Below are 18,883 nucleotides of genomic sequence, written 5' to 3'. Positions count from 1 at the left end.
TAGTCCTTTGTGTTATGTAAAATAGTTAATGGTTAAAAATTTGATTTGAACTCTTTAAGAACTTCATAAAATAGAAATACGACAGTAAATACTGTATTAGTCAAGGTCCAGGCATTACAGGGATGATTCTGATACAAATTTTTTAACTGAAAATGGGATTTGCTATTAGGGGATAAAAGAGAAGTCTAATACACTAGGATTGAGAGAATACCCAAGGAAAGAACATTCCTGAGAGGGGCTTCCCTTCCCCCAAGTGGAGAGTCAGGTCTATTGGAGAGGGTGGGGCTTTGGCCCACTTGGTAACAAGAAAGTTCCCTGGGATGCTCTGGACTTAGAGCTGGTCTGATGGTGGTGGATCAGCCCTTGCAAATAGAGACTTCAAACACTCAGGGAATGGTAAACAAGAAGCCTCCCCCCAGGGTGTCAGCAAAACTTGTTGGAGGATAGCATCAGTTTGTGTCTGCATTTGCCAGGATTTTCCAGAGAAACAGAGCCAACGGGATGTTGGTGTATATAGAAAGAGATTATGAAAATTGTGTCACATGATTCTGGAAGCAGTCAAGTCCAAAGTGTGCAGCCCCAAGATGGAGAGCCAGGAGAGCCAATCCTGCAGTTCCGACCCAACACAGTTTGCTGGAGAATTCTCTTGCTCAGGGGAGACCACTCTTTCCTGCCAATTTTCAGGCTTGATTGGATGAGGTTCATCCACATTATGGAGATCATTTTGTTTTACTCAAAGTTCATTGATTTGAATGTTATTATCCAGAAATAGCTTCACAGAAGCATCTCGTGTCATGTTGACTAAGCACCCTGTGGCCCAGCCAAGGTGACAGAAAATTGACCATCACAGTGTCTAAGAGCACCTCTGGCAGCTATACCATAGAAGCACATTATAAACAAAAGCCGCTTCCTCCTGTACTGCCTGTTCTAGTACCCCACTGACAAAGCTTAGCACAGTACCTGCTAGAAAACGAGAAAGTTTATAGGCCCAGCTCTAATACCAAAAATTGTGATGAAGGGTGAATTTGTTGCTGAGAGGCAATAAATGGGTAACTGACACGAACATCCACACATTACCCGGTTTCAGTAACTTACTTGGTGTTAAGAAATAAATTAAAAACATTACACTGCCTTTCCATACTTGGCAGCTTTAAAAAATACTGTTTTACTTAATCATTTACTATCCTCACACCTAACAAAATTCACAATTCCCTAATATCTTCAAATACCAATTCAAATTTCCCCAATTCTTCCTTAAATGTCTTAATTGGCTTCTTCAAACCAGGATCCGATTCAGGATCACACATGGAATTTCAGTGGTCATACTGCTTAAATCTCCCGTAATCCCAAACAGCCCTGCAATCGCTGTTCCTTTTTTTGGTGACATTGCATTGAGTTTTCATTTGAGGTTACGGTGCCATTTAACTTGTCCTTCAAGTCAAGTCACAGTGTTTCCTACAAACTGGAAGTTAGAGCTTAAGACTTGGCTACTTCTGCAAACTCCCCTTTCCTGTGAGCACTTTTGTCATTAAGATATATACTTAAGTAAGCCACATTTGAATGTTCTGATGTGTTGAGATAGATTCTCTAAACAATCATGACAGGTAAGAAAAATGACTTCACTCTTGTGAAGTGAGAAGGATTGTTGAAAATTAGCTGAAAGTTAGAGTGGTATAACCTTTATTAATATTTTTCTATCGAGATTTAAAAGAAGTTTCTCTTTTTTCCATGGGAACCCTGGTTATTACTAGCTCATTTAACTTCCTGAGAGAAGGAAAGCCCAAGCAAGAATGTTTCCTTGAGGCTGCATAGCTGTAGAAGACCTTGGTTTTGACAGCAACAATGAATAAAGTAGTGTACCTAAAGAAACAGAAGACACTCCATGGTTCTCTGGTGTGTCTGCTCCTTCGCTGCAAGGAACAGTAATAAATTCCACTACAGGACATGTCAGTTATCCCGTTAAAATAGAAAAGCTGGAAATGCTGGCCTAAGAATTTGAGAACATGAGGTAAAGTCAGGACTACAATGATAAGAGCTCTACCTAGTAGATAATGAATGTTTATATTAGTTACAAGGGAGAATTTCTAGAGAAAATTATTTCACTATAAAGCTTATATGATTAAAATACTAAAGAATTATGAGACAGTTAACTCCCCAAATTGCACACTTAAACATATTTGTTAGAATCAGGAGTAGTCTGAATGTACTGACCATAGAAGGTACTACATAAATTCAAAACCATATTATTGTCAGGTAACGTGTTTCCTCTTTCTGAAGTCAACCTATATTGGCCAAATTTCCCTTAAAGCCCTAGCTTGTGCTAAGTATCAGAGTAATTTTATACTGATAATTTATTAACTCATCTATTGCTTTAAAAGGGAGGTAAAGAAACAGTAAATATGTGTCAAAATGTAAAGCTGACCAAAGATTATCAAATACATCAGAAAATTTTAATTTGAAGAGAATCCCTCTCCCCTGTAATATTCTGCTCATGAAAGGCCTTCTTTCTTCACAAGAGCAGCTGATGAAAGCAGCTTTCAGTAACCTGCAACTCAAGAATAGAGCAAGACATGTTATGTTCATTCAACAATTAGTGCAATGTCTGCATGAGCCCAAAGAAGGCTGGTGTCTCCCAGTTTTACCACTTTCTTCTTAGCTCTGTTTCCTTTCTCAATGAAAGGGACATATCTACAGGTTACTAAACACTATGATGTACTATTCATTTCTCTTTACCTTTCCTGATAGGTAATAATTAGTAAAGTTGGACTGAGATTGTGAAGGGTCTCAAATGCTGGAGTTCATTCTGTGGACAAAGGGCACTATTAAAAAGTTATTTATTCTCCCTTCATTCCTCCCCATTACCTCACTCCCTGCCCCCCAACAAAAGGAGGTATGACAGCTGTACTAATGAAGGTAGAAAAGAACCGTTGATCAATTTTTAAACTTCCTGCTCATTAGAACATCATAGTTGGTTATGATCACATAGGTATCAGCATAATAGGTAATGTTAACAAAATAATTTTAAGAGCAGGTATATATGAATACATGCACAGTGAGTGACAAATTCTGGTCTATGAACTGACATTGGCTCCCATTTCACTCACTCAATACCTAGATGATCAAATATAATTTTTGGAACCCAGGAAAACATAAAGATGGAGCAACATAATTGTGGCATGAAACCTACTGAAACCCTAAGTAACATTTTAAGGCCTTTGAATTTTGTAGCTGTTCACACAAACAAGGCACCTACACAGCTATCTTAATTATAGACCATGCACTGGCACTCCTGCCTCAGATCAGGCTGCCCTCTGCCTAGAAAACACTAGGTTTCCCTTGGTAGACAGATGTCAAGGTCCAACCTAAAGAGCACCTTAGCCTCTAAGCAGATTTAACTGCTCTTCCTCGGTATTCTACAGGACTTTACCATACTAGAATGACACTTATGGCAGGGTAATAAACTCACTGGTTCAGTCCTGTCACAGGACTGTATTTAATAAAGGACTGGGAAAAGGTGGGTCAGAGAATGGATTAAACATGCATTGCTAGACCTCTCACATTGTCCCATTAATGGACAAAATTGTGTTGTGTTTTCTTCATTCTTGTCTCTTCAGGATCTAACCTCATATTATAATGAGCACTGACTAGATGTCTGAAAGGCATTTATATCTTAAGTACTTATCTAGAAATCTGGTGTATTGTTTAGAAAGAACCAAAATGAATTTAATTTCAACATGGCCTACACGACCAGTTAATCAAAATTCATTCAGCTAGAATGGCAATTTTGAAGATGTATAAACAGATAATCACTATGTTTAAAATTAAACTTACATTCCTCAACAATCCACTTCTCATTGTCATCTCAATTCCTTTAAAACTCTAGTCATCTTTGATTGTCTTCCTCACATGCAATTTATTGCTAAATCCTTCTCTCTGAACACCCTACTTGTTACTGATTCCAACATTACTCTTGTCCAGAATTACTTCTCTCCTGGACTACTTTCATAGTCCTGACTTCTCCCTGCATCCTATCTGCTCTTGAATTCAGGTTATATAGACATAACCACCATATTGATCTTTCTAAAGTGCAAGGTTTTGATCTTACCACTCCTTTGCTCAACAACGTAATAGGTTACCATTACCTCACAGATAAAACTCCATCTCTTAAGTGTGCCTATGATACATGTACAGCCAGCACCATTCTTATTAGCGCATTTTACATAACACCCCCCTAACGTCAAAACAAATTAATTTTTCCTGATAAATGCACTGGTATTTAAGCTTTCCTCCACTTTGTTCCTTATGCCGTGGAAGGCCATCCTTCTCCCCATTTCCTCAAAAGACATGGTTCTCATCTACAGGCTATCTTGACCCCCAAGGGACATTTAGCAATGTTTGGAGACAGTTATCACAACTGGGAGGAGGTAGTTAGAAGTTAGGGATGCCACTAAATAACTCACAATGCACAGGATAGCACACTCACAACAAAGGAATATCTGGCCCAAAATGTCATTAGTGCTAAAGTTGAGAAAAACTGTTTTACAGACTATTCCCTTATCCTGGCATATAGAAGTAACTCCTGTTACCAGATGTGTTTGACTCATCTAGTATTCTATTATAGCTGTATTTCATACACCCTATCTTTCTGTGCACATGATGATTTTATTCAAAGATTATTTCTGAGCATCTGTTATGTCTATCAGGTGGCAGGCCCAGATAGTAAGCACAGGGCAGGTTCCAGGTCCAAATTATTCCCATATACTCCACCATGTCTTGCATGTTGCAGGCCTGCAACAAGAATTTACTGAAAGAATGAAGGCACTTCTCTCTGCAGTTCATTTTGCATCAAAAAACTCAACAATTCTGACTGATACTGATTTACAAGAAGAAAGAGGTCTATACATCAATTGACATCTAGTATAATTCAGAATTGCTCTAAATTTCTCACTAAACATGAAACTAACAGGTGCTCACGAACCTACTAAACAACTTATGAGTTAAGAATAATTATTTCATCATTATTAAAGTCCTAACAGTTAAAAATCACCATTAAGTATAACTCCATAGCATCTTACTACACTGACAGACAGTGACTGCAATGTGAGGGGGTGCAGTGAGGACTTGATAATATAGGTGAATGTTGAAACCACAAGGTTGTTCATGTGAAACCTTTATAAGATTGTATATAAATGATACTTAAATTCCAAAAAATCATGAAGTGAACTAATAAATGAAAAGACTCTGAAACTATTCCAGCATGCAATAAAACATTCTTGGCTCTTTATAGAACTTTATATTAATACAGGAATGTTGATTTTTCCAATAATATACCTTAGCCTTTTTCTGAAAATAAACAAACAAATGACTGCTGGAGAATACCTTTTCTCAGCTGTGGTTAAGAGTCAAAGGTTACAGTCCAGGTGCTCAACTAATTTTACGAGAACCCTTCCTTCTTCCCCTGAAATATCATATTCATCTGCATTTGAAAATAAAAGAAGTGAATAAAGATGATCTTAAGGTAAAATTGGGATGAAATGTGAAAATGTGCCATAAAAATCAGGTCTCCAGCAAATATTATTCCTTACATAGAGGAAAGTACATGGATTTATCCAACAGAATGGGGAATTTTTGTTCACTAGCTGTGCAGTTCTCTGGGAATTAACTTACACTGATAAGCACAATAAAAAAATGAAAATAATGCTAAGGTTACTGTGAGAATTAAAGGCTAACATATACAAAGTGCCTATAATACATAAAAAGCTACTATAGTTTTAATATTCATTCAACAAATCACTCCCTTGCTAAAATCCCTCCAAAAACTACCCACTGCAGTCAGAAGAAACTCCCAACTTTATATGCAAATCTGCAAAGTTCTACAGGATCTTGCATCTACCTCTCTGACTATACTTCCTTGCTCAATGCCCTCTAGGTTTTCTTCCAGACCAGGAAAAAGCCACCCAGGCTCTTCCCTCCACAGCTTTCTGCCTTGCCAGCCCAACATTCAGCTCTTGGTCCAAAACCTTAGAAACCCTCCTCAATACCCAAAATTATTAGCCGATGTTCCACTGCCTATTCTCTATTCCATTATGTTGTTTTATAGTCCTCTTTCATTTACTGAAACTGAATTGCCAATTTCTTTCCCATTAGCACACAAAACTCCATGAAGGTCAGGACTTATGTCTTTTCAACCTTTTATCTCCAGGACCAAGGCCAGGCTAAAGTAAGATGCACAAGACACGTGATTCAAGTGCAAAACTTAAGATGCCCCAAATCTTAGTAACCAAGAATAATACTAACTTAATGCAGCATTCTAAAAAACAATAGTGCAAGAAAACATTAATTATCAAAATTTTGCATTCGGCCCCGCCCAACAGGATTTGCCGCCAGTTTGAACGCTTACCTTCAGCCAAGTATTAACTCTCCCTGAGGCCGCAGAAAAGCAAAAGAAAGCGGGAGAACTGGAAACGACAGGGATTCGGACTTTTGAGCTTACATTCTGTGACTTCACTGCGCTGTGGCCAAAAGCTGAGTCTAGGAAACGCATTTGTCACCACGTGAAGCGCACAGTGAAAAGTTCAGCAAGACTAATAATACGGTGCAATTTGTCACTGAAGACTTGATACTTCCGCCCATCCCTGTTATCACTAAAAAATTATTCCTTCGGCCAGGAGGAGCCTCCAGCCCCAAGGTGTGGGACTGGAACTCAACGGCAGACCGTTTGTTATTTATTTCTTCTGGAGCAGCACTACTACTGTCTCTTGAGCTTGGCGCTTGAAGGAAACAAACAAAAACACAGGAGAGCGTAGGTACAAATTTAATAAACTTAGCATCCGTATAAAGTAATGGTGGCTGCAGAACCGTGGTTGAAAATACAAATAAATATGCTACAATAAAGAACTGACACCGTCCCACCCTCACCCTAGCCGCAAAGGCCCTGCGAGTAGCGGCTCTGGGCCTCCATCCAGCCAAAGCCACCGAGGGACCGGCGGCGCGCGAGCAGGGACAGCGACAGGGACGCGCACGCGCCCGCGCCCGCGCCCGCAGCCCGCTCCAGTCATCTCCCCCGAAGAAAAACGCGGGGGACCGCAGCGCGCAAGCGCCATCCCGCCAACTCCACAGCCACCGCCCGCGACAGGCGCCTGCGCAAAAGCATTGGACAGGGGAGGGAGCGCGCCTAAATCCTAGAGAGGCGGGCTAAGTAAGGATCGGGGGAGGGCGTGTCCTACGGAAAGCCTGGATTCCCGGACGTCTAGACTAGCTTCTCACCAAACTCCCACGTGTGAGCTGATGGGAGAAAATCGGCTACCCTTTGTACCCGTCTGTGACCTTCAGACAGAAGCGGACGCTGCCTTCAGGATGAAATTAGGACTCGCAGGAGGCCGGTTCCGGGAACAGAGGATGGAAGCTTGGCGGGAGCACGCATGCGTGGTAGGCTCCCTCCACGTGCCACCTGGCCGCGGCCTCCCCGCCTCCGAAGCCCCGCCCCGGCCCCAGCATCTTTCCGGACGCGCGGAGCCAGCAAGGAGGAAGAAGGTTGGGCCTCGCAGCTCGGCCCCGCCTCGGCAGCCTCCCATTGGGCTTGGGTGAGGGTGCCCGTTCTGACCGGCTCTCTATTGGAGCACGCTTGAGAGCCACGCGCCCTATTGGGCCGTGCGGATTTGGGCACCAAATTCAAAGATTTTAAAAGTACCAGCTGGCGCCTTTTAGGAGATAGAGCTCTGCGGAGCGGGCGGCCCGCTTCCGTGCTGAGGTAGCGGTTCTCTCACCTGACGCGGATCGTCTTCTTCTGGCATGAACCGGCGCCCCTGCAGCTGCCCTCCACGGCCCGTCCCCAGCTCCTGCCGCTGCAGCGCCCTGACAGCCGCCGGGCGCCCTCGCCCCTCGGACAGTGAGTGAGGGGAGCGGGCGCAAGCGGGGCGCGGGGTCCGGGAGGGGTGCGCCGCTTGGGGGGCGACCTGCGACCCGAGCCCGACACCCCCCCGAGTGCCGGGGTGCGGCCCACGGCCGGTGTCGGCGGCGGTTCCGGGGACTAGGAGAAGGCTGGGGTCCGGGGACGGGAAGCCCGATGGGCTCAGTCGGGATGGCGGACCCGGGCCCTGTTCCACGCTGAACCAACCTGGACGCCAGCTCTGGGGAAGGCGCAGGTCGGGGCCTCCTCGGGTGCCCCTTTTCCCTTGCAAGATCTGCCTGCGCCTGTCCCCACGCCGCTGGAATAGGCGCCAAACGCCCTCCCCTCCCCCACCGCGGGGCGCCGGCTCTGACAGGGCTCGCGAGCTGTCGGCCCCCGGGGCCCGGCCAGGTGCTGCCCCCTGCGCCCCTTCTCCGAATCTGCCCCGTATCCCCAGGTCTTAAGTAAATCCCCCCGGTTTCCGCCGCCTCAGCCCTGCTGGCGGGCGCGGGAGACCATGCTTGCTTATCTCCCGCCTCCTGCGCCCGGCCCGCGCCCTGAGGGCCACCCTACAGCCCCCTCAGGATTTCCAGGGTCTGCCCTCAAATCCCGCCAAAGGAGGGGACCCTCCCATCGGCCCAAGCTCTATTGGGATTTCCAAACAAAAACTTTGATTTTCTCCTTTTTTCCCTTTGCCCAGTAATTCATTCTCAAGGACTGGAGTCAGAAGAGGAGAAACACTTTATTCCACATGTAGCTGATTTTGTGAGGATTGTGTAGTTTGTAATTTTTGCCCTGGGCTCTTGAAAAACTAGGTAGTCCTTTATTCCAAAAGATTAAATGGAAGGTACTCAAAATAAGCTTATTTTTATCTTCTTTGTTGCTGACTCAGAAGAGATCCAAATGCATTTATTTTGCCTCAGAAATTACCAAGAACTTTAAAAGTTAACATTTTGATCATTGTATCACTGAAATAAGCCCTTTAGAAAAAAATTGGGATGACTGGAGAGAAAAAATACTCAAGTTGAACAGGTTAGGGCGGTTCTTCCTATGAAATTCTGAAGGATGATGACTCTCAGAGGGGCTGTTGGATTATTAAATTCCAGTTGTCTTGACTCCCTTGCTCCTCAGAGAATATTTGCTATCTCCTTGAATTATTTTGCTGTTTATAAATATGAATAATGAAATAAAAAACACTGAATTCAAATATTTTTTAAGGTAGCCTTTTCTAAAATCTCTCTCTGAGGATTATGGCTGATTTGCAGCTTATGGCTGCAAGCCTTAGGGCTCTCTTTAATTCTTAAGTAAAAAGAATAGCCATGCCTTACGTTGGGCACATACTGGTTATCTTACAAGTGTTAGAGATTGTAGAGCTTGATAATTTAACATTGGAATAGCAATAAAGATTTTTAAGCACTGTAGTTACTATAGCATTTTAATACGGAGTGTCAGATATATACTGGAAAATTAAATGGAAGGTCAAACTTTGTACCATTCACTGTAATACCACTTTTTCCTGATTGGGCTGTGAGTTGGTAAATAAGAGGCTTAAAAAATACAGTATGTTCAATTTACCAACTCCCATTAGGTAGATACTAATATCTCCATTTTAGAGAACGTGTAAGAGACCAATTAATTGAATATTCTAGGTCACAATCTAGTCAAAAGGCAGAGTAAGGATTTGCAATTGAAATTGGACCAGATTCCTAGGAAAAGTGTATAATCTAAAACATGTAAGTCTGTGGAGTGTATTTTGCTACTTTTAAAATGTTCATGATTTGCTATCTAAGGAATATGAAAGGATTTGGGCTTATGAATAGTATCAGGGAAATAGATTCTGTTGAATAGACAATATGTGACAGGGACTCTGCCATGCATTTAGTCCAGTTTTTTTCTGACCTCCATTTTATAGATGAGGCAACTGGGGCTTTAAGTGTTAACTTCCTCAGTTTTCCCCAACTCAGCAAATGACAGTTTATACTTAGATGCCCAAGATCTAAACCCCAGGGTATTTTTTATTCCTTATCCACATCTAATGGATCAGAAAGCTCCGCTGACTTTACCCTCCTAAAAAGATCTCAGACCTATCCAGTTATCTTCATTTTCAGTGCAGTCATCCTAGTATCAGCACCCAACTCTCTGGAAGCCTGTGATAAATGCTTCTAACTAGTCTTCGTACTGGCACACTCCCGACAGTTTATTCTCCACAGCTGCCAATGATCTTTTGAAAATAAACCAAATGTCTCCTCTATTTAGGACTTATTAAGGGTTCTTTATTACATGGTGAATAAAATGCTGTCTGCCCTAAGAATCCAATAAACCATTCTCCCTCTCCAAACTTATTTTTCATTCTCCCTCTAGTTCACTGAGTTGCAGCCTACAGGCCTTTCTCTTCCTTGAATGCTCAATACTTGCCCTAGCTTCCAGTATTTCCCTCTGTCTGGAACTCTTCCCACCAAATTTTCACAAGGTATTCAGATCTCAGAATGTCCCCTCCAAAAAATCATCCCTGACTAATTTCTTCCCCTCTCCACACCCTGTTACTACATAGTCATTGGATAAATGAATGAAGTGGCAGGACTAGACTCTTAACCCTCATCTGGATGATACCAGATCAGTTATACAAATATGTATTTTTCCCAGATTATTTAGGGACATTTGGTTTGGTCATTGGAAATCACTGAAGTAATTAAAAGACATGGAATTGGCTTTTTTAAAACAGTCTGCTTTCAGTGTCCATTTGTATAAAAGGTGATCCTTATTCAATTCATTTTTCAATGTTACTGGAGATTAAAAAGCAAACTACATAATTTCAATTGAAAACTAAATCTACCACCACCATCCAGATTTTAGAACCAATAAAAAGAACTAGATTTCCTTGGAGAAGTAACCTGATTCTAGGGCTAGAATGGGGAAAATACAAATAGTGCCAAAAAAATAAGGAATGCTCTAAAAACAAAATAATGAAAGTATGTCAGATGGACACGTACTTACAATGGTGAAAATTGAAACAATTTTCGCAACAACACAGATAATGGAGTATTGAATTATAACCCAAAGTCCATGAGTCTGTACTTTTTTAATACTTTGATCTCACTTCCCAGATGAGATAGTGGGAAGAGCACTGAATTTATAGTCAGGAACAGTAATCTCTCTTAACTACCTGTCAGTCTTGGGCAAGCTACTTAGGTGAGCTTCAGTGTTCTCATTTGTAAAAGTAAGGTAATAATACCTCTCCATCCTACCTCAAAAGGTTGTGAGGACTAAGTGTTGGAAACAAGTTGGAAATGTAAACTTGTAAGCAATTATATAAGGTATTTGAATCATTATTAGCTCTAAATTTGAAGAACTGTCCACAAAGAATGGTATTGAATGAAAGGGATTTATAGGATAGTATCCCAGTAACTGGCTTCTAAAGACTAGCAGAGGAAGAATGCCTTTGAAAGAGTTTCTGCAGTACAGTTTCAGGCCTCTTCCCTTTAGGCAGCTAACAAAGTAACAGGTGTTTCTTTGTAGGTGGCTTCTACTTCTATATCTTCCCAGATAAAATGTGGTCATATAAATCACTTAATTCTTTAACCAAGGCAAAAATAAAAGCATTCTCTCTTGGAGTGTTTTGTTCTTCTGCATGGATGAGAACCACTCAGAATCATTTGTTCCAGAGTTAGGGTTAATTTGGGGATTAGAATTTGTATGTTCTTTATTTGCTTTCTATGCCCCTGAACTTTTAGTTTAAACTTAGTTTTTTGGGTAAGCCAAAAGTTTGGTGGGATCCTGGAGCATATATACTATGTGTCTTTCATCACATTAGACATTGGGAATTTAGAGTCTACCCACAGGGGTTTTTTTAATCAAGGTGTCTTGGTATGTACATTTACTTAAAAGGATGAATTGTTACCTACTGAGTGGCTTGCAGGGAAGATAGTAGATGGAGAATACATTTGAAGCATATATTGTTTACATAGTGTCCTCAGGAATTCTAGGCAGTTTGCCCAAACCTATCTACTATACTTCCCAGAATAGGGCCTTTGCTCAAGTTATCTTGCAGTGAATGCCCTTCTCAACCTCTGCTGCCTGGCAAAATCCTTATCCTTTAAAGCAGTGGTTCTCAACTGAGAAATGGGGGAGATATTCCATGAGTGCCTCACTCCCTCCATTTATTAATAAGTGGTGACAGACATTATTATTGCCCTGCCTAGGGGGTAGGGGCTGTGTATGGCATCAAGTGGGTAAAGGCTGCTGAACTGCCTACACTGTCCAGGACCACACTGAGCAATAAAGACTTAGCCAGTCCCAAAGGGTAGTAGTGCAGAGATTGAGACACCCCACTTATAAAGTTTTAAATGCTGCCTGCTCAGTTTCATCTTAACTAATTTCTAAGGCCATGGGGTGGTAATACAACCCTAAACACGTCTGGCTGTTTTGAATCTTACATTTGAATCAGTAACCATTAATTTTAATGAATTATATCCAGATAATTGTATGATTTTTAATAGTATTGCAACTTATTTTCCCCTTCTGTGCTACTTATAAATAGTAAGTACATTATCTTCTCCCGTAATTGAAAACAACTGAACAGTGATTCACACCTGCTGCCCTACCACCCTCACATTCTTCTGGTCTTGTACTGATTCGAGTGTCATCCTTATTTACTAAATCTTCTGATTGTTAGCTGAGTTATTTTAATTAGTTCTTCAGATTTTTTGAATGAAAAATCTTTGTTCAGTAATTGAAGATAGTGGGGTTTCTAGCAAATAGTCAAGATAAAAGAAAATGTCCTTGTGCTTGTGTTACTGTCCAGTAGACAAACACCTGAAATACATCAGATTGTCATCCAGAACATTCATCAGAAAGAAACTTTCAGAGCTGTAGGAGTTCAAGTAGACTAACTTGTAGGTGTTTCAATTTATTGCCTTTTCAGTACCTTCTCCAAGCTACCTATAGATTTCTTGGTCAATTATGAAGTTTTTAATAATTACTAATGTTTAAACAAGTCATATACGAATTTCATTTGTTTCTCTAATCAAAATTATTTTGACCCTTACACATTCCCTATTGGTCTAAACCATATTTACTGTCCGTGGTTTGGATTTTGCGTAAGTCAAAGCTGACTTCAATGCCATTTCAGTATAAACTGATTGTAGACCTCTTTGTGATCACTATAAGGCTATCTCTGACCTCAGATCTCTTGTGCATCACATTTCCTTATTTGTTCCATAAGCCACAAATATAAATATTCCCTTTTCTCACTATTTTTTATACAATCAGATAAAGACTAAAAGTCAAGTGATATACAGATCTAAAAGTAATTTGTTCTGATGTAACCTTTCAGGCATAAAATATATGTACTTACTAGAAGACTGAAGTAATTAGTATTATTATCACATCTCAATGATTTTAAACATGGATAATTTCACCGCTACATAGGCAATACATAGCACTGAGAGACTGCAGTAATTAATTAAAGAGAATAAGTAATTAAATATCTGTATATCCCAATTTAAGAAGTAGAGATGTGTGGAAATTTTGCCAATTATGAAGTAAATATATTCTTTTTGTAGGTTATAAAGAAGAAAGTTCCAGTCTTTCTGTCAAAATGAAGTGTGATTTTAACTACAACCATATTCATTCTGTATTTAAACTGGTAAAACCTGATGATAGTAGAAAACTGGATTCCTCCACTCCTGTCTATTTGGAAAGTTCTTATAAAGACTGCATTAAAGACTTTGAAAGGTTATCAGATACTGGGTCACCAGTTGTGAGCCCCAGGATTGTAGAACCTGAAACTGAAAGCAAGCCCTTGAATAACAAGGAAAATCAGCATGTGCAACAAACACTTAATAATTCAAGCCAAGTAGGAGAACTGGAGGCCAATGAACCTTATGAAGACAGTGGATATTCTTCATTTTCCCAACAAAGTGGCCTCAATGAACATGAGTGTAGCCTTCCCCTGGAGGAAAATTTCAGTGACAGTCCACAATCCTGCCTGCTACAGACACAAAGCCCAGACCAATATCCCAACAAAAATTTGCTGCCAGCTCTTCATTTTGAAAAAATGGTTTGTTCAACATTAAAAAAGAATGCCAAACGCAATCCTAAAATAGACTGGGAAAAGCTGAAGGAATTTATGTCCAGTGGAAATTTTAGACTACAGAATATAATTGGCAGGAAAATGGGCCTAGAATGTGTAGATATTCTCAGTGAACTCTTTCGGAGGGGACTCCGGCATCTCTTAGCAAATATTTTAACACAGCTCAGTGATATGGACTTGATCAAGTAAGTATGGGTGCTGCTCTGAGTGTTAATATAATGCACTGAACATTTTTGTTAGATGGCTTAGCCCCAGCTGCTCATGCAAAGACATGATACGTTAGTCTTCTGCATTGTTTGAGGGAATGCTTTAGCCTGTTGCTGATATTTTACTAGAATGCTGCTAAGGTAAAAGATAATTTTTAAAGTATGTGTTCCAAATATTTCAAATTTCATATTTATGCTGTTAGAAAACAATTTCTGTTCAATTGGAATCTTGGTTCCTTTGGGTTCTGAAATCTCTAATACACAAGCTATATCTTTCCAGCTCAATTATGGAAGAACAGCCTAGTTCAAATATACGGGTCCAGTAGGCATTATCACTTTTGTTACACTGGAAAGTACGAAATAATTTCTGTTCTTTTCAGGCCTTTTTCAATGTAGGGCTCTCCTACATTTGACAGTGATGAAAACGTAGAGACCCACAAATGAGTCTGATTGTGACTTAGAAACCTTTTCCTAACTACCCTTTCTTTTTCCACCAAAAAAAGTTACGATGAGGTAACTGAGAACTAAGATGATTATGATGATTATACAGACTATGGAAATAGATTGGATTCAACTCAGCTGGCTTTGTTTTTGGTTTTTTTGGAAAAATTTTGAGGTACTCCTTACAAGTGTTACTTTACACTGGGTTTGTGAAATACAACTAAAGCAAAACTGATAAAAATATTGATTTTCATTGTTGGCTAACTTCTCTAGGGATAATTGGCATCACAGGTTATACATTTTTGTTAACAAAATGGACTCTTAAAAGGATTTCTACTAATAGAAGTTCATTTTAGAGTACTTTGAAATTTATCTACAGCTTTTACCAAATAGCTACCATGGTGCTGTATATACAATGGCCACTACTTATTTGATGTTTGCAGGTACTGTGGAAAAATGGAGTACAAACCTGGATACACTTAAAATTATCTGATGGGGAGCTTTTTAAAAAGTACAGAATCCTAGCCCCATTTTAGATCAACTAAACCCAAATGACTAGGCACCGTATCCTTAAATCTTAAGTGCCTCAGGTTTAAGAAGCACTGCTAAGAGAAATATCTTTTTGGGACTGTTTCACGTAATCATCTTTCCAGTGTTTTAATTGTTGCCTCTAATCATTTACTTTTCTAGTGTGTCTAAAGTAAGCACAACTTGGAAGAAGATTCTAGAAGATGATAAGGGAGCATTGCAGTTGTATCATAAAGCAATACAAAGAGTTACTGTAAGTCTTTGCTCTTTTCATTTTAAAATGTAACTGCTAATATACTCTTTATTTACCTTTAGAAATAGGAGAGAAAAATAGGAACAATAATGGGTAATCTGGAAGTCCTTTACATTCACAAATTATTTTAGCCTTGCACCTAGAAATCAGTAAAAAACAAAATTCAAAAATAAAAAGAAAGGAATTCCACCTCAGCCATTTATTTCTTGGCTTCTTCCTAGAAGTGGGGTGTCCCAAAAGTGAAAGGAAAATTACTCAGTTCTCCCACAGTGAGAGTTGACCAAATAGCTGATCGTGGTTGCCGTTTGTGTTGTTTCAGTTACCAGATAAACTAAATGATATGATCAACATTGAAGATTTTTAATGTAGAAGGGAATTAGTTTACTTTCTAAAATACTTGGTAAATTTGGAGATGTTTCTGAGAACAAAGGTCAAATGCATGATTAAAATTTCAGTCCTAGCAATTGGTAGATTTGGATCCAAATTGTGGTTCTGCTAACTATGTAAGTTTAGACAAGTATTGCTTAAATTCTCCAATTTCATTTTCTTTATCAATAAGCCGATATTGAAAAATTTTCCAACTTAAAGGTTTCTAATGCATTTGTGACCCTGAGGTGTCACTTAGGAATGATCTTTGTTCTGGCAGTATAACTTAATAAGTGTTAGCTATATAAACTAAGCACGGGAAGTGCTTTCTCAAAATTTCTGGTTTGCAATTTCTGTCAGTAACTTAGTTATTAGGCTTTAAATGTCTAAATATTTGTGTGTCTGGTTCAAGCATGTTGATAAATTGGATATAGGTATAAATCCTTTGTATTTTCATTTGACCCTTTTTTACATGTACAAACATAATAAAAATTCTTGATTGTTGAGATTATAGAACATTTTTAGGTCCTATTAAAATTTTTTTTTAATTAGGAAAAGAACATTAAGTTTTCACCAAATGCTTCAACCAGAGAATGTATTACGTTCAGACCTGCATTAGCTTCTGTTCAAAGATCAGCAACACAAACTGCCCCCAAGAAAGGTGCTCGAACCAAGTCATCAGACCGGGGTGATGAGAAAGGTTCTACTTGTAGTCGGTACAGTGAATTCTGCGAGGTAATTTTGTTCATCAATAAATTAGAAACATGGGGATTTATTGTTAAGAGGGTTTAGAGTAAGAAATGGAAAGGAACTTTAAGTGTAATTACAACTATTAGGGAATTATTAATAAAGATCATCCATCCTTTTCATTCTACTCAAAAATGTTGGAACACTATTTATAACTCAACTAATCACATTAGGAAAGTACACAGAGATCTTTTTCTATGCCAAGAATATAGATACCATTCATTTGGCATTGTTTATGACACTTCACTGATGTTGAGGTCTACTATGGTAACCCTGCTTAGCCTTACAATCTAGAATGGAAGACGGCTACATAAAAATAAGTGCCATATAATGTGGTAGGTGCTTTAAAAGAGAACGAGGTAAAAGTGCAACCAACTCTTGAGTGGCACTAGAAGATTTCACAGTAAAAGTGACATTTAAGTAAGGCTTTCATGTATGAGTGGCATGCAAAAAATAAAAACATATTTAAAGATGGCATTGGGAAATATAGAACCAGCTGATAAATGATTATCTCTCACCCTTTGACCAGTAAGCTCCTTAAGGACAGTTTATGTGACATTGGTTCTTCGTACATGTATTGAGGAAAGCACAGGGGTGCCCTTGTTTTTACTAGCGAAATCACATTCCATCCTTAATAATATGAATTTTCTTCTTTCTAGATTGCCAAGACTTTGAAAAAGAATGAAAGCCTCAAAGCATGTATTCGCTGTAATTCACCTGCAAAATATGATTGCTATTTACAACGGGCAACCTGCAAACGAGAAGGCTGTGGATTTGATTATTGTACAAGGTGTCTGTGTAATTATCATACCACCAAAGACTGTTCAAATGCCAAGCCCCTAAAAGCCAGTTATAAAATGAGTCCTCTGCCTGGTACTAAAAAAAGCAAGAAGAATTTACGACGATTGTGATCTGTTATTAAATCAACTGTAATCATGAAGGTTAAAAAATGTTAAGTTTTAATTAAAAAAAAAAAATGAATGTATTGTGATTTCTAATTTTATGTTGAAATCAATGTAGTGCATGGGATTTTTTTCCCCAGTTAGTAAAGAGGATACATAACCTATTTTACAATTTAATGTGAAAAAGTTTAAGATTCTTAGTATGAATCAAAACATTTAAGTGTTTTAAGAAAAAAGGAAAACTACCTGATATTTGTGATTCAGAGGTAAAATAAAACTGACTCAATTTTATGGTAAAGGCCATAACATTTTACCTAGACAATCTTAAATATAAATTTTATTTACCTTCTATTAGCATTTGAGACATTTTATCTGCCTTAGCCAAATTAATACCTATTGAAATATCAAATTCTAGAGTCTTAATTTGTTTTACCTCCTTTGACTTTTTTCAGTGTGTGTGTATTTCCCTCACAAAAGCATCCTATGTGAAATCTTGTGTGTTTTCCTTGTTTGCAGTCTGTTTTAATATTTTTGTACATATGTAAATATTCTGTACTTTTTTATGTATCAAATGTTTCTTTTGTATATATATATAAGTAATTCTTGTTCCTGTTATGAATAAAATTGTTACAAACCTAATACATAATGTGAACCTTTTATTTTGATAAATATCTTAATCCTAGAAACAACTGCTTTAAGAAACTAGGGGATTACAATTGTATGTGTAAAGGCACTGTGGCTTTTTTTTCCTGCTCATCTGGGAAGCTTGTGTGATCCTCAGACTACTCTGATCCCAGTTTTCTCCTCCCAGTATCTTAGTGTGGAGTTGGGTCTTGAAGTAAGCATCTCAAAAAGATTCAGTATAGGACCATAAAACACACTTTGAGAAATACTGATATATTGATTTATCCATTACTAAACCAGTTAAACTGGATTAAATAGCCACAAAAATAAAAACCATACAAGAAAGAGGATGAAATGTCCCTGCATTCAGAGCACTTGTGCCAATAACAAGCCTAGGACAAGGATTTTTTTAAAAATTATTCCTTAGTTCTAAAGTTGAGTATATTTTGACTTCAATTATTAATACGGAGGAATTAAAAGTGAATTCAGACATAAGATCTGAAGGGACAAGGGTGGGCCTCAGATCTGCTCAATGAAGTGTAAGGGCTTTTGCTCTTCATCTCAGCAGAAGCTTACAGTAGAGGATTTCTTTGGATTTCTGTGTGTATTCTAATTGAGTAAAATTAATGGACTTTTTAAGCAGCTTTACTGAGGTAAAATCAGAATAGACATGGCAAAACTGGACAGCTGCATGTAAGAGATTGAAACTGGATTATTGTCTAACTGCATACACAAAAGTAAACGAAATGAATCAGACCTGAATGTAAGTCATGAAACCATAAAACTTAGAAGAAAATAGAGGCAAAAATCTCTTGAATATAAGCATGAGTGACTTTC

The 18,883-nt window shown here is 39.0% G+C and overlaps 1 protein-coding gene and 1 long non-coding RNA gene across 2 annotated transcripts; one reads left to right on the top strand and one right to left on the bottom strand.

Annotated features, from left to right (window-relative positions):
• Positions 1-92: 92 nt before the first annotated feature.
• Positions 93-7,397, bottom strand: LOC118973360 (uncharacterized). The gene is made up of 3 exons (XR_005062646.2): positions 7,267-7,397; positions 6,401-6,770; positions 93-2,545 (listed from the first exon to the last, which is right to left on the bottom strand). It is a non-coding gene; the product is annotated as an uncharacterized lncRNA (long non-coding RNA).
• On the top strand, positions 6,805-18,068 carry FBXO5 (F-box protein 5). Its single transcript, XM_017680365.3, has 5 exons — positions 6,805-7,888; positions 13,450-14,164; positions 15,317-15,407; positions 16,326-16,508; positions 17,180-18,068. Exons 1-5 carry the CDS (start codon positions 7,792-7,794, stop codon positions 17,429-17,431), a joined length of 1,338 nt encoding a protein of 445 aa, XP_017535854.2. The 5' UTR covers positions 6,805-7,791; the 3' UTR covers positions 17,432-18,068.
• Positions 18,069-18,883: the final 815 nt, after the last annotated feature.

Source organism: Manis javanica, chromosome 13 (assembly GCF_040802235.1).
Source record: "Manis javanica isolate MJ-LG chromosome 13, MJ_LKY, whole genome shotgun sequence".
NCBI lineage: Eukaryota > Metazoa > Chordata > Mammalia > Pholidota > Manidae > Manis > Manis javanica.
This window is presented reverse-complemented; position numbering and strand designations above follow the sequence as displayed.

What these genes read in the sequence shown, in the direction of transcription:
- FBXO5 (XM_017680365.3), top strand. Translation starts at nt 7,792, where the DNA reads ATGAACCGGCGCCCCTGCAGCTGCCCTCCACGGCCCGTCCCCAGCTCC. An exon ending in AGTGATATGGACTTGATCAA is followed by an intron (nt 14,165 to 15,316) that starts GTAAGTATGGGT and finishes TTACTTTTCTAG; the next exon opens with TGTGTCTAAAGTAAGCACAA. An exon ending in GGTACAGTGAATTCTGCGAG is followed by an intron (nt 16,509 to 17,179) that starts GTAATTTTGTTC and finishes TCTTCTTTCTAG; the next exon opens with ATTGCCAAGACTTTGAAAAA.